The following is a 27,006-nucleotide window of genomic DNA, read 5'->3' as shown; positions in this document are numbered from 1 at the left end:
GATGCATACTTGGTATTATGCCAATTAAAACAATTAACTTTTCTCTGAGAACTGTGTAAGTTCATGGAGAGCTCGTACTGTGTTATTTGTCCTGGGAAGGTATAGTGTTTACCTGTGCCAAAAAGACAAACTGCTGAATGAATAATTACCTAGCAGAATAAAACACAGTTACTTGTGTATCTAAGGCATTTAAAACTGTGCCTGATTTGATGTGTTCTAAGACCATAGCTTATGTCTTAATGTATGTAACCAGTAGTGATATTTACCTTTTCCTGCTATAGAAATGTGTGCTGAGTTCACCAGCACTACCAGCAATTGTGCACGTAGAAATAATGTTAAATGTTGTGTCTGTTCAAGCCCCAGTGTAGGAGCCCTGGAGAGCAGAGCATAGGCTGGAGGAGTGTTGAGCAAGGCACTGCATGGATGATAAAGGCAGAACCAAAAATCATATTGGAAGAAAGACACGGATTTTTTACAACTTTAAATAGAATAATTTGGATAAGAATGATTTTTGGTATGTCTGCTTTTTACACGGCAAAGTGAAATTATTTAAAGTGAACTTATGTGCAAAGTAGAGCAAATGTGGGATATACAAAATATGAGTAGAATTGGTTGCAAACACATTTCTTGTTGAAGACTGTTTCTGTTGAGATAGAGGCATTTTTGAAGATAAGTTTGTTGATTTTACCATGGAGAGCTTTTGCAGGGAAACCTATGTACTGGTCTGCTAGGAGCTAAGCAGTTTAGGTTTTAATTTTAGGATGGCTTTTCATCATATCACAATATGGATTTTGAGAAGCCAGAATTTGAAATTGTTTGGGATATTCTTGAAACACCCCTTCAGTAATTAAAGAATTCAAATATTTTTTGGGTGAATCAAAAACTCTTCAGGTCGTAGTCTAAAGATCTGAGTTCTTAACCTATGAAATATTGGAATTTTTGCTAAAATTGAATTTGTCCACTACAGGCTTAATGAAGAATATGTGTGCTTGATGACTAGAAGTAACCATACGATGCACTTCAGTACGCATTTTAGAGAAACATTTTTTAAAACGTGACTTTCGCCAAGCCAGGCTGCTGCTGAAGAGCCCTGCGTGGAAAAGAAATCCAGGTGTGTTGGGAGAAGCCGTCGGTCAGCTCCGTGCCGGGAGCGGGGGAGCCGAGCCGAGCCGTGCCGGGGGAGCCGTGCCGGGAGCGGGGGAGCCGAGCCGAGCCGTGCCGGGGGAGCCGTGTCGGGAGCGGGGGAGCCGAGCCGAGCCGTGCCGGGGGAGCCGTGTCGGGAGCGGGGAGCTAAGCGGGGCAGAGCCGGGAGAGCCGTGCCGGGAGCGGGGGAGCCGAGCCGAGCCGCGCCGGGGGAGCCGTGCCGGGAGCGGGGGAGCCGAGCCGAGCCGTGCCGGGGGAGCCGTGTCGGGAGCGGGGAGCTAAGCGGGGCAGAGCCGAGCCGAGCCGCGCCGGGGGAGCCGCGCCGGGGGAGCCGTGCCGGGAGCGGGGGAGCAGAGTCGGGGGAGCCCAGCCGGGAGCGGGGCAGCCGATCCGGCCCCGCCCGGCTCTGCGGGCGCTGCCCCCGTTCGGGGCGGGCCGTGCCGTGCCGTGCCGGGCAGGGCGCGCATAAAGCGGGGCCGGGCGGTGCCGTGCAGTCGTGTCGGGCCAGCGGCGATGCTGCGAGTGCGGTGCCTGCGCGGGGGCAGCCGGGGCGCCGAGGCAGCGCATTACATCGGCTCCAGGGTCGGTGCCGCGCGGAGCCGGGGCCGGGGATGCTCCGGGACGGGTCCCGCTCTGGTCCCTTCGCGGGCGCTCCGGGACGGGACGGGAGGCTGAGGCTCACCCAGCATCCTCCCACCCCAGTCTGCCGTGTTCTGATCTCCTTACCCTTCTCAACTCAGCGTATCTAAAGGCAGAATTTCCTTTAAGCATCTGCTAGGCTGTGAATAAATTAGAATGGCTGTAACCAGCCGTGTTTCTGTTAATAATCCAAATACATTGCCGTGGGATTATAGCGTTAAGGCATTTGTGGGCTGAGCCAGAACTTTTTGTCTTTTGTAAGGCAAGCATAATTTTCGTTCTTATTTTTATTTTAAGCTTCGAGGAGCCTTTACAGGATGGGTGCAGCGAACTTTCCAGAGCACCCAGGCAGCTGCGGCCTCGCAGAACGCCTGTGCTGCCGATGACAAGGCTGCCAGCCCTGTGCCCAAGGACTGCCTTGTTTGCTCCTACAATGAATGGGACCCGCTGGAAGAGGTCATCGTGGGAAGGGCTGAAAATGCTTGTGTCCCACCTTTTTCTGTGGAGGTTAAGGTAAACAACAAAAACTAACCTTAAAAAGAAAATGTATAGAATTTATACCTAGAATTTATACCTAAAATTTACTTAAGCTTTACAATGCCTAAGGTGTGGTGCTTACTCTTGGGAGTTCTTCTTTCAAGGTAGTTTTTTACATTTGTGAAACTTAACAGCATAGCCGTGTTGGTGAGGGATGTGCTTTTTTCTTTGGACTTTCAACTGAATTACCTGTTTTAACAGAAGTCACAAGCAGAGACAACCTCTAATATGTGTGATATAGCCCTGGTGTTACCAAAGTACGCATACAAACTTCTGAGACGGTTACACTGATGAAATTTCAATTTGGCTTGAAGTTAAGTAGGGTTACAATTGAAAAAAAAGCGTTGTTTTCTACTCAATAGTCTGAGCAAGATTGAGTTCTGTAGCTGTAGACCAACAGGGCTATTGTGTCAGACAGCTCTGAAGTAGTTTACTGAAACTCCTGTGTGCTACAGTAAATAATTTGTGGAGATACATAGTCCACTATTCTTTCAGGACTTTTCTGTGCCTAAAACTGCATCAGCAACCTAAATACCTAAATAAATCCATGATTCTTTGTTCTCTGGAATCTTGCATTTAAAACAGTAATACTGAAATAATGGGCTTGCTCCAGATTTTTGTGTTCTATACTTGGACTTTAAAGTCACTGAGTGTGTGTGTTACCTGCATTTGTGGGCATGTTTTGGAATCTCTCATTGTTACAGTGCAGCACTACCTGCAGGGCAGAAGGTAATCCATGGCTATCACAGCAAAATGAGCTGGCACATGGCTTCCACCCAAGTGAAAATTTAAAGGATAACCTGACAAAGTTGACTCAGTTAAAAAAAAAAAAGAATTTTTATCTGACATTGAAAGAATGGCAAACAAAGATACTAAAAATAAGTTTAAAGTGCTGCAAGTGGTTGTTTAGGGAAAGTTTGGGATCTACTTATATAGAAGACTTCTCTTCCCTTAACCCTATATATATATATATATATATATATATATAAAATAATCTGTGTTATGTTTTTCAGACTCCATAGATATCCTAGCAGGTTCAGAGAAGGAGATGAATGAGGGTTAGCATTTCTAATATACAAGTGCATTTATGTGCATTTATGTAGGACTAACATAATGAATGTACAGAAAGAGTAAGGAAAAAAACGTCTAACATTTTACATTGTGACATTAAATGAGGCAAAATTCAGTTTCTAAGCAGTGGTCAAGGGCTTGCTTTAGCACCAGAAAGAATATTTCAAGTATCTAACTTGCTGAAATGCCACATGCTATACAGGTTTTGCTGCTATTAAGCCGTAACTGCTCACAATAAGTCAGAACTTCACTTTCTTTAACATGTGATAGCAAAAGCTCAGTGAGGAATGCCAAAGGATAGGATTACCTCTGCAATTCAAATACCTATGACTTAGAGTTAAAGCAAGGTTTAAATTTGCTTTATGTCAATTGCCAAGTCCACAACAAGTAATGGAAACAGAGCCAATTTGAGATGTGGTTTCCTCTAATTTTCTCTGCTTTTGTCTTAAATATTGATGTAGAAACTGCAACAATAACACTGGGAGGGTGTTGCTGAATAATCTAAGCAGTATTCCAGTCCCACCTTGACATTATTATTATTATTAATTAATAGATACATGATTGTTTAGATCTCCATGTAGCCAAGAGGTGAGGTGTGTCCTGTTCCTGCCCCTGTGAGCAGCAAAACCAGAGCTGATGGTATCATGGCCTGTCTGCTGAGTGCATGAGGGGCACTGCTTATGAAAAATGCAGTTTAAAACAGATGAATTCTAATTTATAAGGAAAATTCAAAGCTTTGGACCTGAGACACTTCAAAAAAACGTATCTTAAATTATTGCAGTGTGGTAAATACTTGTATTGAGATTGTGTTTTAAGATTGTATGTGTGTTTATTTGCTAAATATTTAAATGCAGCAAGTATGGCTGCATTCAGCACTCTTCTGCTTTGAGACAAGGGTTTGGTATATTCAAGTGTTTTTTCTGTGATGTGGGAATGATGTGCTTGGCATAAGAAGAAGGAAGGAAGGAATTGAATAAGGAGCCCTGCACCTCTGATGAATATTAATGAGCTGACACTTTATTGTATATCCTTTTCAGAGCTTGAAACAGGCTATGTAGATAAATAGGTAAATACAATATTTGAAAACTTGAAAAATCTTAACATTAAATAGGAAGATGTCCTGTTTAAATCAGCACTGCAATGAAAGTCCCACAACTGAGATGTATTCTGAAGCAGTTGAATCAAGCAGTTGAACTTTATAGCTTTGTTTTCTGCAATGCTTTTCGGTACATTTTGTGAATAATAATGCATTTTGGGTGAGGAATATTATTAACACAGATCCTTATATCTTGAATAAGAAGATGAGAGTGTATACATGTGTTTACTACTGAATAAGGCAATAAGAATATTTATCTGAATTTAAGTTTTAATATCCTAAATTTATTAACTGTCTTTACTAGGTTAATGGTATATCTTGATAATATTAATTATTTTCCATGACAAATGTTTAAAGTAAATAGCAACGATAGGGAACAATCATGCTGTTTCTTAAGGACAATCTTTCCTAAAATTCTATTTCTGAGAAGAAACAGTTTGTTTTAAATGTTGTCTTTTCTGCGTCCTATCCATGGCCATTTTTGAACATTCTGAACTGACTTGTATGTCTATGGCCAAAGGGGCCTGAAATGTCAACCCTGATTTGCTGTGAAATACATGTCCCAGCCATTTACCCTTTTCCCAGTTATTTGGAAGGCAGGGAATATGAGCAGTGTTACAGTGCTAACCTTTATTCTGTTGTAACTTTGAGATTACACCATCCATTAGTGCAACACAAATGTGGTTCCTCAGGTCTGAAAAAAGCAGAGAGGAGCTGCACCTCTTAGGGATTGATGATATTCACATACACCATGGCTGGCTCTGAAAATAACCAGCTTCAATCCACAGGAAGAATTTATCTCATTAGCAGAACATGTCTCCATAGGAATGCTGAGCACTTCATGTGATCTGCATGTGACTTCTGACCAGCTGGCAAGCTTGAGGTGCTCAAATTACCCAAGCCCTCACTCACAGAAAAAGAACAAATTCCCTCAGGAAGGATGGGAAGAAGCTTCAGTACTGGAGGAGCAGGATGGCCATGCTGAGGCTCTCTGAGTAAATGCTAAGGCTGAATTTTCTTTCTTCTCTTACCTCTATAGCATGAGGCAAATCTCCAGAAGCAGCAGAGGGAACAGCCTGGATTGTTTAAGGGGATCAGGGATGCCTTGAGATGGATGGCCTTGCCTGCCTGCTCAGGGCAGTGCTAGCACAAAGAACACCATCACTCTGATTTTGGGGAGCATTGTGTTCTAGGAGGTGGTCAGGACTGCAGCGTCAGGAGACAGCTCGTGTTTGGAAGGGCAGGTTCTTCTGCATCCCCTTGCTGTCCCTCCAGCTTGCTGTCATTCCAGAAGGGCTCCATGTGCACTTGCATCTCAGCTAACTCTGATATCACAGAGGAACATCAGACACATCAAACTGAAGCAGCATCATTTGTTTTGATTATAAGTCTGGTTTTACTTACCCGTGAGAACTGGGACGTTATTTTGATTTTGTTTTTAATTTAAGAAGGCTATCACAGAATTTCAGCAGAGGATTTAGGTCTGTAAATGTTAAACATGCTTTAATCCAACCCTAGCTGGTGAATTTAGGATCTTTTGCCTTTTCTAGATGGCTGCTGCACCTGGAGTATGGCCCCCTCTGGCAAATAAAGCATGTTCCCTGTACTTGGGATAGCTTTAGAATTTCTGGTGTCACCATTGTGAGGTGGTAAGAAGGTGACTACAGATGTGTACATTTTGCAGATGAGCTCAAGGTTGTTTTAATTAAAAACCATGTCTGATAGCCTTATTAAATAGCAGAGTCTACAGTGTTTGCCATATTTGGTGTGTTTGCAAAACTGCTCTGTAATAGGGACCAAATGGCCACTTGGCAACACTGGCCACTCAATACTCACTGAAGTGTAATGTAGTCAAAATATTGCAGGAACAGATAAAATGCACACTCCAACATATCAGGATCAAGAACAAGAAACTTTAACAATTGCATCTTATGTGTCTATTTCACTCCAAAATAACTGGTGCTTATTCTTTGTCACTTTATGTCCTTTTGTTCTAGGCAAACACGTATGAAAAATATTGGGGATTTTACCAGAAATTTGGAGGCCAGGGTTTCCCCAAAGACCATTTAAAAAAAGCTATTGCTGAAATTGAAGAGATGTGCAATATTTTGAAGGGAGAAGGTGTTATTGTCAAGAGGCCTGATCCAATTGACTGGTCTGTGAAGTATAAAACACCTGATTTTGAGTCTACAGGTAAATGTTTTTCCATTATTGAAGGTCTTTTCTGTTTAACTCTTGTCTGAGGTATTTTGGATGTCATCTAGCCTACTTTCCAGCTAGGATTATCACCAGCACTGAGGTCAGTGACTGTTTTCTGTAGCTGACTTGGAAGATCTCCAGGGATGGAGATTTGCCACCTGATTTGGTGACTGGTTTCAGTGCTGGGTGAATTTCCTAGTGGAAGACCTTTGCCTGACACCCAGCCTGAACTTCCCACACCAGCACCTCTTGCCAGGTTCCCTCTCTGTGTTGTCACTGCCCCTGCCAAAAAGTGCTAATCTGTCATGGCCCTCAAAGTAGCTGTAGAATGTTTCTGCTTTGTCCCCTCCGTGAAAGCCCAGTGCTCAAAGCCCCTCTGACCCTCTTGATAGCTCTTGATGGATCCTGGAGTTGGATCCATCTTAAACTATGGAAAACAAAACAGTTGAGGCAACAGTTTACCAGGAAGATCCTCACTAGTGACAGGGAAATGTGAATGTCCCTTTACCTACACACATTCCTCCACCTGTGGTTATCTGCAGTGAGAGCACACTGGCTCTCCCAGCTTTGCATCAAGTCTAGTCCTCAGGCTTCTTTCATGTAAAATATATTTTTAATTTTTTCTAGTGGAATTCAAATTCATTGAGGAACAGATAATGTTAAGGAAAAGTCTAATGGGACTGCTTTCTGCACTAGTGCTGTGTTCCATCAAATTCCTCCTCTGTGCTATTTTAAAAAGGATAGTTTATAAAGAAATGCTGTTCAGTTGGTAGATTTGCTGCCCATCATCACTTTTTAAAGTCATTTGGGTAATGCATAAGCCTTGGTCTAGTTAATTTTCATTAGCCAAATTATGAAGTGGAGGCTTGATGGTGGATGGCTTTCATCTAGCTGTGAATCTGTTATGAGTGGGGCTTTGTAGCAAAAGTTCCATGTATTTTGAATGAAAAATATTACTTTGAAAAATTACTGAAGATTTAAGGACCTGACATTATGTGCTGGCTTTCTCACATTGCTTAGAATTATTTTTGCTATTATTTTGGATAGAAATAATGGTAAAAAGAAAGGAAGAAGTGCCTGAGCAGAAAGAGCTGAGAATTGTCTCATTAATGGCCACTTTCCTTTCAGGTATGTACGGTGCCATGCCAAGAGACATCCTGCTAGTGGTGGGAAATGAAATTATTGAAGCACCTATGGCCTGGCGTGCTCGGTTCTTTGAGTACAGGGCCTACAGACGACTAATCAAAGATTATTTCAACAGTGGTGCTAAGTGGACAACTGCCCCCAAACCCACCATGGCAGATGAACTCTATGATCAGGTACTGGTCTAATTTTCCTTCAGAACTTCAGTTCTCATTATACAGAATGTTGTTGATAGTTTCAATGTGACATTTGGGATTCACAAAGCTGTGAGGGGGAATGGCACAAAACAACTCTGAAGACTTGTTTTTCTCCTACTGTATGCAAACATGCTGCAGCTCTTCCAGCTGAAACTCAGTGTGTGCAGTTAGAGAGCAAGGATCAGGAAGTTGTGTCTATTAAATTCCTCTGCTTTGAATTGTTTTGGTTACTGGCTGTAACTGAGCATTACTAAAGAGGAAGGAATGCTAGAAAAACATCACAGAGATTACTTTCAAGAATAAAGAGAATTCCCTGAGAATGTCCATATGTCCTGGGTGCATTGGGAAAGTGGAAAGTAATATATATTCTGTCGCAGTAAAAAACCCAACTCATAATCTTTATTTTGCATGATGATTGGTATTTTGAAAGTTACATAAAATAAGTAGTGAAGGATTTAAACTGTATTTACCTTCCAAATATTTTAGTGAATAGTTTTTAAAATTTTTTTCCTAATAATTTTGACTTGGACAATTTTGGTAGTTTCCTATAAGCCCCTAAATGCACCAGAACCTTGGTGACAGCATTTGCAACAAATGCAGTGAACTAGATGTGAAATGATTGCAACTTTCTAGGAACAGTGTCATCAGTGATATAAAGGAGACTTTGTTTGACAAAATTACCTTAGAGTCACCTTCAGTATCAGAAAAGTTGTAGAGCCTGTAATTATTTATGTGGTATTTTCATTTGTGCTGGATTTTTACATCTCACTTGTTCTGAATTGCCTTGTTTAATTTTCAAATTATTTGTAATAATAAAGATCCATCTTCTAGCTTAAAGTTCTTCTCCATTCCAAAATGTGGAAAAGTAAGGAGTCCACATCTATTAGAAATAGCTTCCAGTCCAGTATTTCTGTCAGTGTGCAGTGATTTGTTGGACTGGTATTAAACTCCACTGGTAATGAATACTTTTGATCTGGTTCTGAAGACTAATTAATTTCTTGATATAACTCTTGTCTCTTATCTCATGACCTATTCTTGAATGTGCTTAAAGCCTTTCACTTTTATGTCCACATTTAGATTTTCTTTTCTATTCTAATAAGAAGTAACCAAAACCACCTCCAAGGAACACACTAGCTATCAATATTAACACATTTTCCTAATTTCAAATTATTCCCCACTAGCAAATTATTTGAGAACTTTCTTTTAACATCTCCAACCAACAATAACTTGTTCTCTTCTCTACAACCAGAATTATCCAATCCACTCTGTTGAAGACAGGCATAAACTGGCTGCTCAGGGAAAATTTGTAACTACTGAATTTGAGCCATGCTTTGATGCTGCTGACTTCATTAGAGCTGGAAGAGATATCTTTGTACAAAGGAGCCAGGTAAGCAAAGATTTCTTTCAACAGTTTTGGTATCTCTCTTAGAGACTGGTGCTTTGTCTTTTAAAATTCCTGAGCAGTGCTAAAGTAAGAAAGTTGGCAAAAGAAATTGCTCTTCATAGAATGTTTGATCTACAGGATAAGACTGTCTTCCAGGTAAGGGGTTAGCTGAAGGCACAAAATTCTCTATTAAATTTGCTTTAAATATTTAATTAAATAAAACCTTGGATAAAGTAAACTTGGATGCAGTTTATATTCTAGCCTAGTAAAGCTTAATTTGTCCTGTTTTTCAGGTTACAAACTACATGGGTATTGAATGGATGAGGAGACACCTTGCACCAGACTACAGAGTGCACATAATATCCTTTAAGGATCCCAACCCTATGCACATTGATGCCACTTTTAATATCATTGGGCCTGGTCTTGTGCTCTCTAACCCAGACCGTCCCTGCCATCAGGTGAGTGTACAAGGGGGGGAAAATGTTGTGTGTTTAAAACCCCTCAACTGGGTTCATTCCCTGTTGGGTAATTACTCATCCACACATTCCACTGGGTGCTGCTCCCACGGTTAAAAATGATGGAAGTAATCTAATTTTTAATGATGTATCAAAGCAAGCACCTGGGATATACTATTTCTCTGAACACTTCCACTGCTTAAATATTTTAATTGTATCCTAAGAGAAATTGAAGGGCTTCTGCTGCTCAGATGAGAAATCTCCCTTTTATTTTCTATTTTGGAAGCCTCTGCTTTGGTGTTAATGGAACCAATGGCAGGAAGCTGGTAGTTGCTCAGGCATTCAGCTCTGAATACCTTCTGAAGGGTAGGGAAGAGGAGAGATGTATAAAACCTGCTACTACACTGAGAAAAAGCTAATATCGCTGAGCAGCACAATGAGATCAGAAAACTTTCCAGAGAGAGAGCTCATCTCTGTTACAGTTGTGTCACTGCCTTGCAGTGCTTGAGGATTTTTGAGGATCCCTGTGGTTTCAGAAGCTGTTCAAGCACAGGGAATGGCTGAGCTGACCTGAGCCAGACACAGAGCTGGGTGCTGCCACTGTGGAGCATGTACAGAGCTCCTGAAAGCAGCACTGGCCCCTTCTCAGCAAGTGCTTTCAATGCCAGCGATCTCACTGAATTGCTGCCTCTTCAGCGTCCATTCTGAGAATATAATTTTTAAAACAATCTTATTTTTTCCTCCCCTTTTCCCTTCCACAGTTTTTCATAGTGTCACTTGCAACAGGATGTTCTTCTGGGTCTCCGTGTATTAAACCCATGTTCTGGGACTTTTTTCAGGGAAAACTGCTGTCTGTGTCCATAGAAAAGATAAATGCAGCTTGCTTTCACAGAAACTGGTTTGGCCGTTCTGGGTGACGGGGGAGCGGTGGGGGTGTGTGAATGGTGCCGATGAAAGGGGTTTTTTCTTGAATGGTGCTGATGAAAAGGAGCTTTTCTTTAAAATCCTGGCAGGCCGGGCTGGTTATTGAGGGTTCGGGACTGGGGCTCCACCTCGTGGTAACGCTGGAGCACTCGCCAAGACTCTGCCAACTATTCTGACAGTGAAAAGTGTTCTCCTTGGCCAAATTATCCTTCTCTTAATTTTAACTTAATTGTGTAAATCTTGGAGACATAAATTGTTCCTTGGGACGCCCTTACATTGTTCTCTTTGTTAAATTAACTGCGTAATTATTTTTCTTATAAAGTGTGAAGGAAAGGTAATTTTGTGTTATTTTTGATGGGTTTGTTTTTAGAAACAGCAGTGTAACTCATATTAATGGCTTTATTATCATATGGGAAGAAATAACACCAAAAAAAAGTTGAATATGTTTGAATATGACAAATGCTTCCACTTAACAAGCTCCAAACTGTAAATGCTGTCTTTTGTCTTTAACATATCTAGCATATAAAAAACCAATAGAAATAAATGCTATTGGTATGCAAAATCTAAAAAGACTTTTAAAAATGCTTGTATGAAAGCTGGGTTTGTAGATGAAGCTTGAATGAGGGCCAGAATAGTGAACTGAGGGCAGGGGATATCCTGCATATTGGAGTACTCTGGGAAAATCTGGCATAGCTTGGAGGATACACAATGTGATACTCTAAGAACCCTCTTGAGAATATATTTAAATTGCTCTTCCAGATTGAGCTCTTCAAGAAAGCTGGCTGGACTGTGATTCAACCTCCAGTGCCACTCATCCCAGATGGTACAGTCACCTTTCCTTTCCCAAGGATTCCAAGAATACTCTTAAGGGTATTAGTAAGGAGTAGCACTGGTACAAGGTTTATTCTCCTGTTTTAGATCACCCTCTGTGGATGTCTTCTAAGTGGCTCTCCATGAACGTCCTAATGCTGGATGAGAAACGTGTGATGGTGGACGCCAATGAGACATCGATTCAGAAGATGTTTGAAAAGCTGGGTATGTCCTAACACACTTCTACATACACTAACAGGAAAATTATTGTGCTACCAGCCAGGGCAAATGGAGGTTTCACTCAAAGCAGACAGCACGGGAAAAAGTACTCAAACAGCTGGATTAGCAAGTAAGAACAATTCAGTGATTTTTCTCCTGAATACTGCAGTCATAGAAATATGGTCTTCTTTTTCCCCCTGCAGCTTGCAGCACATAAAGGTATGAGTAGCAACTAAAGTTATTGCTAGCATTTCTTTGAATGAGCTTTTTAAATGTTAACAGTCCAGTGTGAGGTCAACATCTGTCTTGCAGAGGTTGAGTGCACCTATTGCTGAATGATATAGAGCTGGGAATCCAGCTCTAATCACTGCCAAAATTCTTTCAGATTTTTCTAGTTGCAAACTCATTGTACTTTAAATGTCAAATTGAGATTTATTAACCCAGGTATTTCTGCTCATTTAAGGAGAATCTCAGTCCTGTGAGATGTAACTTCATGATAGCATGGAATTCCTTCAGATATGCAGTGACAGGAGAACTGTTTGAACATAAAATATGGAAGTCTTATTATGCACAGCTGCTCAGTCTTAGGTTGTTTTATTGCATGAGCAAAGGGTTGAGGATTTAAAAATACTTGAAAGTACTGAAAGAATGAGGCTATTAATGCTAATAATGACTTATCTTTCACCCTTGAACTTCACAGTCTATGTAAGTTCTAAATATTCTGACAGTTCAAAGTTCTGACTTCTCTGGTAGTCAGAAAGTTTGAAGGACTGAGATGGGTCTACTGGGAGCAAAAGTATTGCTGACCTGGGAGGCAGATTCTACTGAGCTGCTCCTGAGCTCCTGAAAGTGCTGAGAAGCAAAAAAGGCAAACTCTGTAGCAGAGAAATTTTCTGATCCTTCTGTTGGGACTTTCTATTAGCTGAGCCACAGCTGAAACATCCCTCAGAGCTGAAAAGAACAAGTAGGAAGCTTAACCTGGGTAGTAAGAGCCTTTTTTCCCTTTCAGAGAAAAAGGGAGTCAGAGCTATCTACCTTGGATACTTCTTTTCTTGAGAAGCACTTAAAAGAGAACATTCAGTGTCTGAATCACAAATGCTTGCACATATTTATGAAAATGTGTCCTGATCATATATTGTAGCAGAATTTCAGCCAATTCTTCACATACTGCAAAACTTAAATTTATCTTTTTAGTACTGGCACATTATAACACATCAGACACTGGCTGTGCTCCAGGCCCTGTGTAATCCTGAGGGTATCACCAGAACAGACAAGCCAGCTGTGTTCCTAGTTTGTTCTCTGCCTAGAATCTGGGAAAACAAATTCCTAACAAACCAGTAGCAAATGCCTTCCACATTTACATCTAGCCATGTGATCTGATAGAGCATCACCTAACGTTCTGATCAGAGCTTGCCACGGGAAGCCGATAACACAGTTTTGAAGTGTGCCTTGCGTGTTTCCTGCAGGCATTGCTACAGTCAAAGTGAACATTCGCCACGCCAACTCTCTGGGAGGCGGCTTCCACTGCTGGACGTGCGACATCCGCCGCCGCGGCACCCTGCAGTCCTACCTTGACTAGGAGAGAGCCCACAGCCAGCAACGGTTCAGCTTCTGAAATAGGCATAGGAAATGAGCAAATCACTGGCACTCTTGCTAAAATGGCCGCATGAGCTCTAGTGCTTGGTAAGTGGTGTCCTCATCATGGTCTGGGTAATATTTTATTCTTAAATACCCTTCACTTTCAGTAGGATGATTGAAACAACTTCCATCAGCAATACAGGGTTTCTGGCTGCCTTTTTGAAAGACATCCTTCATCTGTGAAGCCTTTTCACGTTGGCTTTGAATGTAAAAGCTTGAAAGGATAAGTAAAAGGTCTTGTTAGAGTAGCTTGGCCACTAAAACTGGATATCTACCTCTGTCTAGTTACCTTATCAAATAGGCAGCTTGAAATGTGAAACTTGAGTAAACTTTTCTTATTCCTTTTAACCACTTCAACTTTCTAATATATTCACGTCTAATGAAGTTGAAATAGATGCAATTGTATAGATCTCTTAGGGAACCAAGTAATTTTATCATGTTTTTCATGTCTAGCCATACAGATATTTACAGAGAATCTTCAGTATGAGCTAACTTTTAAGACATGTTCACTTACTTGCCATGTTCTTCTACGTTTTCTTCTGATGCATGTCATGCACCTGAGTATTTTTATATTGCTTTTTGTATTGCTGAAATTGGGTTTTGTTTAACTTTTAAGTTTACAAATGATAGCTAATAATCTGCTTGTACAGGTTTCACTCTGAGTTGTTTACATAACTTAAAAAGAGACACAAAAGAAAAACCCAACAATAACTCCCCCCCAACCTTAAGCTTCTGATATTTTACAACCCAGACTTCCTTCAGCTGTAGCAGATACAGAAATATGTATCAAACATGCCTGATGCCATGGAGGAATTTGAGTTTTGATTCCTGAATATGTACTTTTTATGCTAATAAAGTTTTTTGCATTCTCAATATGTTGCCCTTCTGTTCATCTGTAAGTATGAAATATCTGGATGGATACAAAATATACATGGAGTTTTTTTTCCCCTCTGTAAAACTGGTAACATCTTAAACACTTGCACAATGCAGAAAAGCTTTGTAGTCTATTATTTATATACCATGTTTCTACTTCTGTTTTTCACAGAGGTATGACTGGTAGGGGAAAGTACCACTGATATTTCTTGCTACACTCTGGAGGAATCTGCTCTTACAACATTGTACCCTGACAGAAAAGATGTCAGGCAGAACATGCTCACATACAAGCTGCATGGCCATATTTTAGAGTTGGGTAGGGCTAAACAGGTCAAATATCAACAATCTAGAATGCTTTGACATATGGAAAGAGATAATTAGGCAGCTGCCAGCACTTAATGAGGTAGAGATGGTGCCTATTTTCTCTCTAAAATCAAGGCTTTATAGACAATGGAAATTTGGAAATCTGTTTGTCTTGCTCTAACCAAGCTTTGTTTTCCATGATTAGCACTGGAGCTGCATTAGAGCAGCACACACAGCAGGTCATCTCTCCCACTGCTCTGCATGCTGCAGTGCCAAAATGTCTGTGGGTCTGTGCTTGGCATAACATACCAGCTATGGCTGAAACCACCAGAAACTGGCTAAAAGTGGATTAATAAGACATGTGCACCCTGGGTGCCTCCACGATTTAGGAGACTATATTTTTGTATCATGTTATATGTGACACTCTGGCTTAATAAACATTTCAGCCTTTTCCCATAATTTTTTTTTGTTTATCCCTTATTAATTTTTAAAAAATAATCTTAAATTGTGCACACAGTAGCAAGTCTTTCAGCTTGAACACCACCACTATGTTTCTGAAGTTGTTTGGGTTTCTTTCTGCCAGTAATACAAGTGCTTTTACCTTATCCATGGATCTCTTGACTGGTTTGGGAACAGACTTGTCTCTCTTAACATTCCAGTACTCACTTTTAGGGAGTTTTGGATGTTCACCTCATCTTTTTGGGGCATTGGATGCTGCAGTGACAAACCCAGTGTGATTAAAATTGTAGCCTTGTCCCATGTGAGGCCCTTGGAGAAAAGCATGTTCTGGAAATGGCATGTAATGGGATGAGGGCTGGCTTGTTAGCAGGTTTGGGTGGGTGTGTCTATGTAGCTCTTAAGGCAACCCAATTCCTCCTGGGCTTTCCCTGCAGGGAATGAGCTGGGGAAAGGGTGCTGGGCACTGGTGCCTTGGCTGCCTTGCAGCTGCTCCATGACTTCAGGAGAGCATTAACTGTTTCTGTAAAGTCATGCTTAAACAACTTCTCCTCAAGTTCGGTGTCTCACCCACCCTGTTTCACGTGCTTAATCTTGCCTTCATCTTTTTGTGTTCACCACTGTGGCAGGTGAGTATCTAGCTCATTTATGTACCTATTTTAGCTCATTTATGTACCTATCTGTTGTGACTGTGTGCTGGTTTTGGCTGGGACATAGCTAATTTCTTCACAGTAGCCTGGTCTTGGGATTTGTTTTGTATTTGTGCTGGAAACAGTGTTGATAACACAGGGATGTTGTAGTTATTGCTGAGCAGAGCTTTCACAGGGCCAAGGCCTTTTCTGCTCCTCACAAGGAGCTGGGAGGGGACAGAGCTGTGGCAGCTGATCCCAACTGGCCCCAGGAATATCCCAGACTATCTGGGATATCTATCTCAGCATAGAAAGCATGGGGGGAGAAGGAGGAAGAGGGTGATGTTCAGAGTGATGGTGTTTGTCTTCTCAAGTTGCTGCTAGGTTTGATGGAGCCTTGCTCTCCTGAACAGCCTGCTCATGGAAATTGGTGAATAAATCCCTTGTTTTGCCTTCTTGTGTGCACAGCTTTTGCTTTACCATTGAACTGCTTATTTCAACCCATGAGCTTTGTCATTTTTACCTTTCCAGTTCCCCATCCCACCAGGGAAAGAGGCTCCATGGGGCTTCTCTGCTGCTTCAGTGTAAAACACAGCAGTCTGACAATTGTTAATTTTGGGCTGTCTCTACATTGTTTGGAGTCTTTTCCACTGAAAAACCAAAAAATAACCTCTGCATTTGCACTGGTCTTTATTTCCATAATTTGGGAGTTACTGGGCTGTAGGTGCTGTTAACACAGCTAATTGCAAGCTCTCTTTTAAAATATTTGTAGTGAATGGTGGATTTGTCTCCACAGCCATCTATGCCTCATTTTGTCCATTAGATGGTGTTGATATTCTGACCTTATTGTGAGCTGTGTCCAGGACAAGAGAAGTTTAACCCTGACCCCAAATGACAAATTTTATCCAGGAAAGGCTGGCAAAGCTCAGTGACAGCAGCACTAGAGGGTGCTGCTGTGACACCAGTAGCTCTCCTCCAGCCTATCCTAAGGGATGTTTCAGAACCATTATTTGTTTACTTATCTTGTTTCTGATGACGTTTGGATCAAAGTCCTTGAAAACACCTCAAGATTTTTCCCAGCTGTAGTTATAATTTTTGTGATGATACATAAAGTATTATTTCTCAGTATCAAAAAAGTACATATCTATACACATGCAAATAATGGCTCTGAGTGTAGGGACTCAGATGTTTCCTTAAGGGCTGGCTGGATTGTTCAGACTTACATAGCATGTCAGAAATCAAATCAGGGCCCAATAAGGACAACTGCTGCCTTTTTAATACTCCCTCACATGGGCTGAGCACCACATATTCTGACATAGCAATTAACTTTAAAATTATGGCCCAAAAGCCACAGTTATAGGGTCATTCCCTGTTCTTTTAGATAACTTCTTGGGGTTCAGTTATGCCTCCTTCTTTACAGGAAATTAAGACAAAATACTAGTATTTTATTGAGACTCAATACAGGTGAGATTTCTGTGGATGGTGTGGTCTGTCTTGGGAGTTCATGTTCTGTCAGAGTAATTCAGTTAATGAAAAAATACCACTTGCTCTTAAAATATAAAATGTATTTGGAAGAACTAGAATTTAAGATTAACTAGAATCTATTCCCATTACCCTTAAGGAACTCCAACTCATTGGGACAAAATGCAATTTAAGTTTCTACAGAAGCAGGAATTGGTTGCAAATTGCACATTATTTCTTTTGCAGGTTGAAATACCTAATACCTTCTTGGCAGAACCTCATTTATGCTGCACTTTTGAACAGCAAATTTAAATCCAAACACAACCTCTCCTGTTTCCTCTTTTGTTTATATTACTTCTGAGTCAGCAAGGCACTGAAAAAATTGCTGGGTTTATAGGGGTGATGTTTATAGGGCTGTTGGGTAGAGTTTGGCCCTATCTGGCTGTAATACTGAGCTGTGCTCAGGGGAGCTGCAGTTCAGTGACCCAGCATTTGTTACTCAGCTCATGCAGAACTGGGGAGGTTTTGTCCTGCAGCTGTCTAGTGAGCAATACAGCTGCAGGGGCATCTGTGTGGAACAGGAAGTGATAACACATTTGGGGTTTTTGAAATATCATTGAAAGTACCATTACTTAACACTTCATCAGTATTTAGATAAATACTTAATACATAAAAGTATTTGGTTTGCCACAAGCTTTTCTCTCATGGGAGAAAATGGTCATTGCATCCTTCAGTGTGGTAGTGGCAACAGAGGGTGTGGGCTTGCTGCTCTCAAGAGTCAGAAATTTTGGAGACTGAGAAATTGCATACATCCCTCTCCGTTTCAGGGTGAGAATTGTGAAACCAAATCTCTTTGGTCTTGTGGTGGGCTGGAGTTTTCTGGGGATTGCTGGCATCAAGAGCTGGCAGCTCATGCTGCAAGGTGTTATGGTGCCCTAGGGAGTCCTTGAAAAGAATGGGAATGATGGTCTTGGTTTGAAACAAGGCTTGAAGAAACCTCATTCTTCTGCAAAGCAAAGGCCTCCTAAAGGAGTCTCCTGCAGCACCTTGCACAAGGTACCCGACATGGCTTTATTTGATGGGACGGGTTTCTCCCCTATTCACAAAGCCCCATTTCTTGGGAGAACTCAAGGGCTGTCAGAAAGATGGTAAATATTGTCATGAAAGGAGGCAAAAGAATTATGGCAAAGACTGAATTACTTGGCCAAAGGTCAAAGAGGAAACCAGACTAGACATGGAGATAAATTCTGTCTTTTATGTGTGTGGCTTGTACTTTACCACACTGCCATTCTCTTTTCTATATATCCAGTAATGTGGTAATTGGGATGCTGGCCAAGGGGAGGCAGGGAGAGAATTGCAGCAGTTGTCCTTATCAATTGTTAGGCAATGATTTCACAATTGTAGCTCATTTTCTTCACTGAGAAGCTGAGAGACAGGCTGTAGTGCACCTCTGCTGTCTGCAAACACCAGCATAATCATATCCTGCTCCTGCTTCTGCTAAAAGATAAGCACAATATCATGAAAAATGAGATTTCTTTCCTAAACAAGAAAAGATTTATAATGGTCAAGCACTCAAGGTATGCCTAGCAAATACCAAAACCTAAATCCTTTGCAATGGTCTTCAAGCTGCTGTCATTTCCCTGATAACTTGGGCCCCAGAGTTCAGCTCACACCCTTTTGTAACTGGAACAAACAGGTTTATTTCAATATACCAAGAGTCCATGTTTTCTCACAGCACCCCTGATCCCTGCCTTGTGTCTTATCTTGGGAAGGAAAAAAAATTAAACCTTTATTTAATGTTGGCTAATGGCATTGAAGTGGCAGCAGGATGTCTATGAACCTGTTCTGACACATCTGCTTGAGGCAGCTTCCATGAAGGGGAGCTTTTCCAGGGCTTGGGTCAAGGCCTGTCACATCTGGGGTCCCAGATTTATGTTTGCACCCACCATGAGCAGCTGAAGGTGCACTTTGGTGAGCTCTGAGCAGTGCTGGGGTGTCACTAATGGCCAGCACTGCCAGGCTCGAGGTAGCTTGGGATAAACCTGCCCCAGCCTGATGTCAAATGCCCCTGTCTGTGTCACTGGTGCCTTCCCTTGATGGCCTGAGCTCAGCCTGGAGCCTTCCACTCTGGGGATATTGCAGGACCTCTCTGGTCTGCTGGACCACCTACTTTTGTGAGCCTGATGTTTCCTCTCTATTGAGTTTACTTGAATCTGGCCCCATTTCAAGGAACTCAGGCAGAGCCCACAAGCAATACAGTGCAACTTCCTTAGGAAGCAAAACAAGAAACAGTTTTTAGCTTTCCTTGCTGGTCCAGAAGTAGTAAAAGTAATTTCAGACATGTTCAAGGTACTTTCTGTTTGCCTCTGCATTAGAAGTGCAAAGAGCTGTTTTGTCTCTGTGGCTCTCCATTTACCAGCAGCTCCTGTTCTCCTGCAGAGGTGAGTGTTGCTCCTGCTGCTTTCTGAGGCACAAACTCCAGCAGGCTGTGGGCGATCCCAAAATAAAAAAGGAAACTGATACCCAGCTGCAATTACAGCTCTCACTTCCTGATCTCCGCTCCTGGGCTCTACTTCAAAGCCATCTTTAGAGCCATTCTGCACTTTCCCTTTTCTTTTTCATCCTTTATTTCCTTTCCTGGTGGACTTTGACATCAGGACTGCAGATGCACAAATGGGCCTGGTGTTGGGGCTGCATCCTCCAGCTGCAAGTCACCTCCAGATGGGGGAAAGAGCCCTCACCCCTGGTGAGGGAAACCAGCAAGCTGCAGAGACAAATGTGTCTGGCCTGTCATTGCCCAAGAAGCTCGTGACTCATCCATGGGGAGAGTTCTGATTTCCTAAATTAGTTTGGAGTAAACCAAGCTGTGGGCTCTCCTTCCTGTGATCTGACACAACTCGAAACAGATGTCTGCTTTACACTAAAGGTTGGAGCTGGAAACCTTGTGAGTTTGCTTCTCTGCAGCAACCATAGGAAAGTTTATCTTATGTTATGCTGCGTATGTGGAAAGTGTTTCCTTTGATTGCTGTTTCAAATTAGGAAATGGCCAATTCAAAACCAAAAAAAACTGTGAAAATTGCTGCCACAGAATGTCATCAAAGCAGGAGACATAACATGGACACCTACGTGGATAATGAGTTACAGCATTTTGCCTGGTATTTAATGCAAGCAAACTTCGGAAGGCTGGGTTTGCCTCCACTGGAACATAGCTAATGTGTCACTAAATGGGTGACCTGTAAAGGGAAACCAGAGGAAAAACAAAATGCAAAGCAATTTGATATTTTGATCAGGCCGCTTGCCTGCTCTCTTAAAATTCAAATGGCAATTAGTGAGCAGAGATTATTTTGCCCAAGAGAATTAAAGGAATGGAGGGGAAAGGGGGTCCTTGAATAAAAAGCCCTTGTGAATAACTGCGGCAAGGATTGCTACAGTCCCTCGCTGTTCCTGTCCCACAGCCTGAGGCTGAGCTGGCTCCCAGCTGGACAGGGAGGGCTGGCCAGAGGGGCCCTGGGAGCCAGGACTGAGAACCCTGGCATTCTGGGCTGGGAAAGCTCTTTGGCTCTCAGAAAATGACCTGGGCACACAAAATCCCAGGAAGGGACATTTAAACTTGGTGCATATTTGTAGCAGAATCTCCTAGCTGGGAAGGGAGTTCCTCACCTGGTTATCTGCTGGTTTGGATAGTGAGCTTGTGTGAATGATTCCAGAAGAGACAAACCTTGCTCAGTGTTGTTGCAGTGTGCCGAAGTGTGTTGCTGCACTTGTGCATGTGGGGCTAAGTCAGATTTGCTTTTCCTTGAGTTTCTGTGGGCAAATCATAAAGTAGCCTGCCTGGCAGTAGAGAAAGGTGCAAGTTTGTGAAGAGATCAAACCTCTCCAGTGCACTGTTTGCTGGTTTGCTTAACCAGCTGTGGTTAAGATATTAATGCTGAGTATTGCTGGTCTCACAGCATAGGAGGGGAAACTGAGGCACAGGGCTTTTAATTTACCCCTTGAAATCACAATTTCAAAAATCAGTAGTAGAGACAAGCCAAGTTGCTGGTTTCCCAGTCTGCACTCATCTTTTGCCTTGCTCTCTCCCTAAAGACACACCTATGGCCTCCTGATTCTTGCCTTTTTTGTCACATTTGTCTTCCCTTCCTTGACATAAATATATAATCAAGCAGTGTGTACAGTGGGCTCAGTGGGATACACCCTACTGTTTGAGGGCCTGTAGCTATTATCTCCCAAAAAGACAGACACTTCCAGTTACTGACAGTTTTTATAAAATATAATCTCAAACTGCTTAAAAACTGTTGAGAAATATCTCATTAAATCCTATGTGACCAATAATGAGGATAATTGAGCATGTGAACTCTACCAAATCACTTGCACACTTTGTGTGTCAGTGGCAGAAAGAGTTCTAAAAATCAGATTCCTGTATGGCTAATTTTTAATGATGCTGCCAACATGAGCATTGGATTAGAATATGTTATATTTGAACAGAATTAACTTTAATATTACTGCACAGTTGCCACTCTCCCCCTCAAAAAAAAAAATTAAAATTGTTTCCTGCCACATACAAAGTTGCATATTAGAGAGGGGGGAAAGTGTCTTAATTTCCCAGAATAGCCAGCAACCCTGGATTCCTCTCTTTTTCTTAAGAGAGAGGCCTTTCCTGAGACAGACCAAGTGGCTGCCCTGAACATGAAGCCATGTTTGTCTTTGAATAGATGTCAGAGATCACAGTTGGTTTCGAAATTTTAGGGCACCAGTTATCTGCAGTGGCACTGCCTGATACACAGTGCAAACAGAACACAGAGGGTCGATCATTTGTTATCTGCTTTTATTTATATTTATTGTAGCCCTTCTGTCTAACGTGTGCGTCTGTTTGGAGAGAGACGTCACTTCCTAAACTGAGTGTGCTCCTCCAGGCACGTGGGTGCTCCTGAGGAAAATACTCCATTTGCTTGAGAAAGCTCCTGTATGCATTCTTATGGTGTGACCTGATTTTCACTGACTCTGGCAGGGAATGGAGGCTATTTTATAAATTCATCCCTATTTTATGTAGACTTTTGAGTGTGAGTGGAACTTTTTTAAGCTGAGCATGTGGCAGATGAAAGTCTTGTGGGTACCTGGATGGGAACTTGTGATTTCTGCTGGAAAATATCCTGTGGACATTACCCGCCCAGCCTGTTGGGGTACAGGGTCTATGCATCCTTAGGGAAAAATGCTTAGGGGTTTGGCCCCACTGGCATTCACAAACAGAGCCTTGTGGTTTGTATGTGGCCTGTGAACGTCTGCTGAAAGCTTTGCATCCATCAGAATTTATCTATTTCAGCTCAGAACACTCAGCCCCCTGCCATCTTCTCTGGGCTTTCTTCTAATAAAAACATTTATCTACCCAAGCAAGAAGTTGAATGTAAGTTGGCTTTATTACTGCAGTGACGTTGGGTGGTTGGTTGCTGGGTGACCTTGCCTCTGATTTTATGGTCCAGGCCAGCTCTGGCAGCAGAGAGGTGTGGCCACGTACTTCACTCTGCTGTCAGCTTCTCCTGAGATGATCAGAGCTCCGGTGTCAGCTCTCCTGGGAAGCTGTTTGCCTTTTGTTATGTGAAAACCTGGATCCACCAGGAAGGGCTGGAGGAGATAAATGCCTGACAAGAGGAACTATTGAGGCTTAAAAGAAAGGCCAAGCTCTGTGAAATCCAGCACGGAACCAGGATCTGCAACCTTGGATTAGACCAGTGACCATAAAACCAACGTGTGACTTATTGCAGGGCTTTCACAAACTGGGATACTGGAGCCTGCATGGTTTGCTTTGCTTTTGCTTGGAAGATGATTTAATGTTTTTCATTGGAGAACAAAGTTTGGCAACTATTCAGACATGGAAGAATATGAAGGAGCAGATATTTTGGAAACCAGCTCTGTCTCTAATGGTCCTTGGTGCAAGGTGAGAACTTTTATTCCCCCTCCTCCCTCAGCCACAGAAAATATTATCTTTCTGCTGTTTACAAGTGACTTCAGTAAACCATTGCCCTTGGACCAGACTGAATGCAACCTCTGCATCAGCTTTGTAAACAACTTCACAAATTCCTTAGAGCAAGGCTGTGCTAAACATTAGGCACAGAAATGAAATGGTGATGTGTGTGGTTAAGCGTCTGTCATCTACCTCACTGGAAGTTTCAAATATCTGAGTAACTGTAGGTTTCTGTGCTGTGGAAATGACCAAAATAGTGTTTTTTCGGTGCTTGGAGAATCCAGAAACTCCATATAATTTTAGCAAAGCCACTGCTTTAAGATTTGCAGGTCAAATACGTTGAGTAAAACCATAGCAAGCACAGGGTAAGATAAGCATTAACCTGTGCAAACAAATTGGCAATTTAACTGCGTGGAACTCTGTGTCCAGCAGCAATTCCTCCTACTCCCCCAGAGCTCACTGGAGAGCATCAGCCTCCCGAACGGGTCAGCTGTGCTTCTTGTCAAACCCCAGCAGTGACGTTCAGAGATTGTTTTCTGTTTGCTTGTGTTTGTAATCTGATCTCGTGTAATAACATTGTCCTAGGCTCACATCTAACCACGGGGGTAACTCTGACATCCTGCCTGAAAAAAAACCACCTTGTTGATTCCTGTGCTTGATGTTTGAAAGATTTCCAGTTTGGGCAGGTTAGGCTGTTTATATTAATCTCATCCTGTTACTTGAAATTAAACCATTAAACCATTAGCATTTTGGAAGTTGGATGTTCTACTTCCATTTTGGTTCCCCCCAAAATACTGGGGTTTGTTGTCTTCACAAGCTTTGGAGGGGACTGGTGGAAGATTTTCTGTTGCCTGTGCTGAGGCCAGGATGTCAGTTCAGCCATTTGTGCTATGGAGAAGGAGTCTCTGGGAGGTCATATCAGAAATGTGCCAGTTTAGATTCGAGCTCAGTATTGCCTTTTCTTCATAGGAGTTACTGGAAACTAAGGGAACTGAGGAAACTGAAAATCTGAAAATATCTGAGTGCTTGCTACTTCTTGAAAAATATTCTTAGTAAATACAGACATGTGTATCTAATGAAAAGAAGTTTGAAGAGCTGGTCAAGCAGAAGAAACACAAACACTTTGTCCTGTTGGAACACCTCAGCATTGATTGCTTGGTGCATGTCCCATGGCACTGCCCAGACAGTCATTCTCTTCAGTGCTGAGGGTCCTTCACTTCAGCCTGTCCAACAAAAACTAAAAAAAATATCCCTGCTGCTGCATTTGCTGGTTGCCACACTTATTTTTTGTTTACAAAGTTGGATATCCAGTGAAAAGGCAGAAGCAATACTCAGGGAAAAAAAAAAGGGACAAAACAATGAGAGTAGTTTGTAAGCATGAAGGCTGAAAATAATTCACCTCAAATATCTGGCATCAATAACCAAATATATTCACAGAACTCTAGAGCACTTTGCAATCAAAAAGTCTGTGTTTTTCTAGTATATATTATTTATCTCAGATCCTGATTTCTGTGGAGGTGGAGGGCTAGAAACTGATTTCTGGGAGTTGTGTGCTCAGTCAGTTTTTGCTACATCTGCAAGTGTGCCTATTGGTGCTTTTTTAGACACAGATTGTGATTCATGGGAGCCTGGGCAGGATGCATGGTTGTGGCAGGAAAGAATATCTTGAATAACAACATGCACTCTGTCATGGCCTAAAAGTTCACAGAGTAGGTGGAGGTTTACATACTATTGTTTTGTGGCTCATAGATTATGATTTTCTTTCTGTGGCCCTGATATTTTCTGTTTTTTTCTTTAAAAAATGGGAAAAACTCCCCCCCCTGCCCTGGGAAAAATCTAGAGGATTTTTTCAACCATATTTTAGTTATATTGGTTGCAGTCTTAAAATTTTTATTTCACTGTGATAGCACATTTATTTCTCAATAAATACTGAGAAATAATATTGAGAATAGCTCATAATTCAGCTGTTCAGCAACTGCCTTCACATCTTTCAAGTGCAAATTTGTGTTTGCAAATAACTTTGTCTGCCTCTCATTGTGGGTACAAGTGTTACTCATTAGAGCTTTTTGTCAGCATCCCAAAATGTGGTAATTGAAGAGCCAGCTACAAATATTTCTGTTTGTGTTTCCTATCTTAGTGTTTAGTTTAAGAGGGTTGAATCCTAAGCAAAAGTGTGTTGATGTTCTTTTGTTTATGTTTATTATAAGATCATAAAATCCCGTCATTTTCTGTGGTTGGCCCGGGCTGTGGCTGAGCACAGAGACCTGCACGTGGGCTGGCCTGCACCAGGGCCAGCAGGGCCCTGCTGTCACACAATTCTGAATGCACCCAGGGGCTCTTAAATGAAAAAGAACGGGTTAGTTATTAACTTGAAGAAATATCTGATTTTAGAGAACAGAAGATTACAAAACAAACTGGATTTTCACCAGCTCCTGAAGGGCAAACAGTGCACCACTCTCTGCATTTCCCTGCAGCGTGTGTTTGTGTTGAAGCTTTTTCACTCTCATAGTACTCGATGTAAATGTTAATTAGCACTCCAGGGGAAATGTGTTAACAAATGTACCTTTGACACAGGTCCACAGCTATGCTTTGCTCTGTAGCTGCAGGCTGGAAAGATTAGCTGGTGCAGCTTTTGAGGAAACTCCTCAAACAGGAGCTCAGGGGAGCTTGCTGAGCTCCTGGACTTGGCTGCTCTGCTGCAGCTCAGGCTGCTCTGCAGAAGAGGTGCCGGATAAAGTATGAGCACTTCTAAGAAAGAAGTGCAAACTCCTAGAAAAGGGGTATTTCTAACCATGAAAAGGCTTCAAATGAGACTGCCTGGGCTATGGCTTTCCTGTGATGAAGAAAAAATGACTTAGCACAAACTTTGTGGCAGAATTTATTCCTTCTCCTCCCCCAGTGTTGAGCTTGATTAGCAATAAATAAGGGTGGTAAAGTAATTCCTGTGAGTTGTTAAAGTAGAAAGGTAACAGCAGTGCATTCATAAACACATTTACCTCATCACTGTACTTCTTTGCCTTTCCATAAACAGCAGGGCAGAGATTCAGAAATGGAAATCATTCACAGGCTGGGAATTTTCAGCAGTATTCAAACCTGCCTCAGCTCAGGTTAGCATGTAGATATATTGGTGGTTTCTGGCCTGATTAATTCCAGAGCCTGCCATGACTTCTGTGAAAACATATGCAGAGCCACTTCTCAAGGCTTGGGCAGTTCAGCTATTCATTTCTGTGCAGCATCAAGTCCTGATTTCTCCCTGCTGAGGAACAGCTCAGATTTAAGACACACTGAGAAGAGTCCAAGGTTATTAACCACTCTCTGGAAATGAGGTTGGTGATTTCAGCCCAGCCCTCCTGAAACTGGTCTGAGGTTTGCAACAGTGATGAAAACTCTGCTGCAGGAGCATGCGTGTGCCTCCAAGAGCAAAGGGAAAAACTGCTGGGAGCTCCCTCCTTTCCTAGAGCAGGATGCTGCATGGTGGATGCTGGTGTTATCACAGGGCTCTGATCAGCTGGGCTAACCCTGGCACCCTGCTGGTGCTGCCCTCAGTGGCGATTTACAAGAAGGGTGCCTCTTACTTTTTTCCTTCCTGTAAAATGGCTTATTTCTGGATTTTATGGCCCTGTGGGGAGTTTCAAACCAGTGAGCTGTTGCTGGTGAGGGGCCATCAGCCTTTGTCTCAGAGCTGACTCTGAGGTTTTCAGGGACTTGAGCAAGAAGTAGGAGGGTGGCCAGGATGTGAGCTAGTGCATATCTGAGTTGTGAGCAGCCCACAGGACACAGCTCAGAGCCCCTGGGCAAGCCTGACCTCTAAGCCCCTAGGTAGCCTGACCTAAATGGAGAGGATTGCTGCTTTCTGCTCACCACATGTGC

The 27,006-nt window shown here is 42.2% G+C and overlaps 2 protein-coding genes across 2 annotated transcripts in view; both read left to right on the top strand.

The window, feature by feature from the left end:
* The first annotated feature begins 1,656 nt into the window (after window positions 1–1,656).
* GATM (glycine amidinotransferase) lies at window positions 1,657–14,328 on the top strand. Its single transcript, XM_059482148.1, has 9 exons — window positions 1,657–1,725; window positions 2,080–2,295; window positions 6,484–6,679; window positions 7,814–8,004; window positions 9,275–9,412; window positions 9,703–9,867; window positions 11,548–11,611; window positions 11,707–11,823; window positions 13,284–14,328. The coding sequence occupies exons 1-9, from the start codon at window positions 1,657–1,659 to the stop codon at window positions 13,394–13,396; spliced, it is 1,269 nt and encodes a 422-aa protein (XP_059338131.1). The 3' UTR covers window positions 13,397–14,328.
* An 8,435-nt stretch (window positions 14,329–22,763) lies between these two features.
* PDE8A (phosphodiesterase 8A) overlaps window positions 22,764–27,006 on the top strand; it is a 137,797-nt gene continuing 133,554 nt past the window's right edge. Inside the window, exon 1 of the mRNA XM_059482152.1 lies at window positions 22,764–23,109. Coding sequence (XP_059338135.1) covers window positions 23,044–23,109 — 66 coding nt within the window. The 5' untranslated portion in view covers window positions 22,764–23,043. The remainder of the gene's footprint in view (window positions 23,110–27,006) is intronic.

This window comes from Ammospiza nelsoni, chromosome 14, assembly GCF_027579445.1.
Source record: "Ammospiza nelsoni isolate bAmmNel1 chromosome 14, bAmmNel1.pri, whole genome shotgun sequence".
In the NCBI taxonomy this organism is placed as follows: Eukaryota; Metazoa; Chordata; class Aves; order Passeriformes; family Passerellidae; genus Ammospiza; species Ammospiza nelsoni.
The sequence above is the reverse complement of the archived record's forward strand: the minus strand, read 5'-3'. Positions and strand labels throughout refer to the sequence as shown.

Coding starts and splice junctions, on each gene's coding strand:
- GATM (XM_059482148.1), top strand. CDS start 1,657: ATGCTGCGAGTGCGGTGCCTGCGCGGGGGCAGCCGGGGCGCCGAGGCA. Junction 2,296..6,483: donor CTTTTTCTGTGGAGGTTAAG/GTAAACAACAAA, acceptor CTTTTGTTCTAG/GCAAACACGTATGAAAAATA. Junction 11,612..11,706: donor AGTGCCACTCATCCCAGATG/GTACAGTCACCT, acceptor CTCCTGTTTTAG/ATCACCCTCTGTGGATGTCT.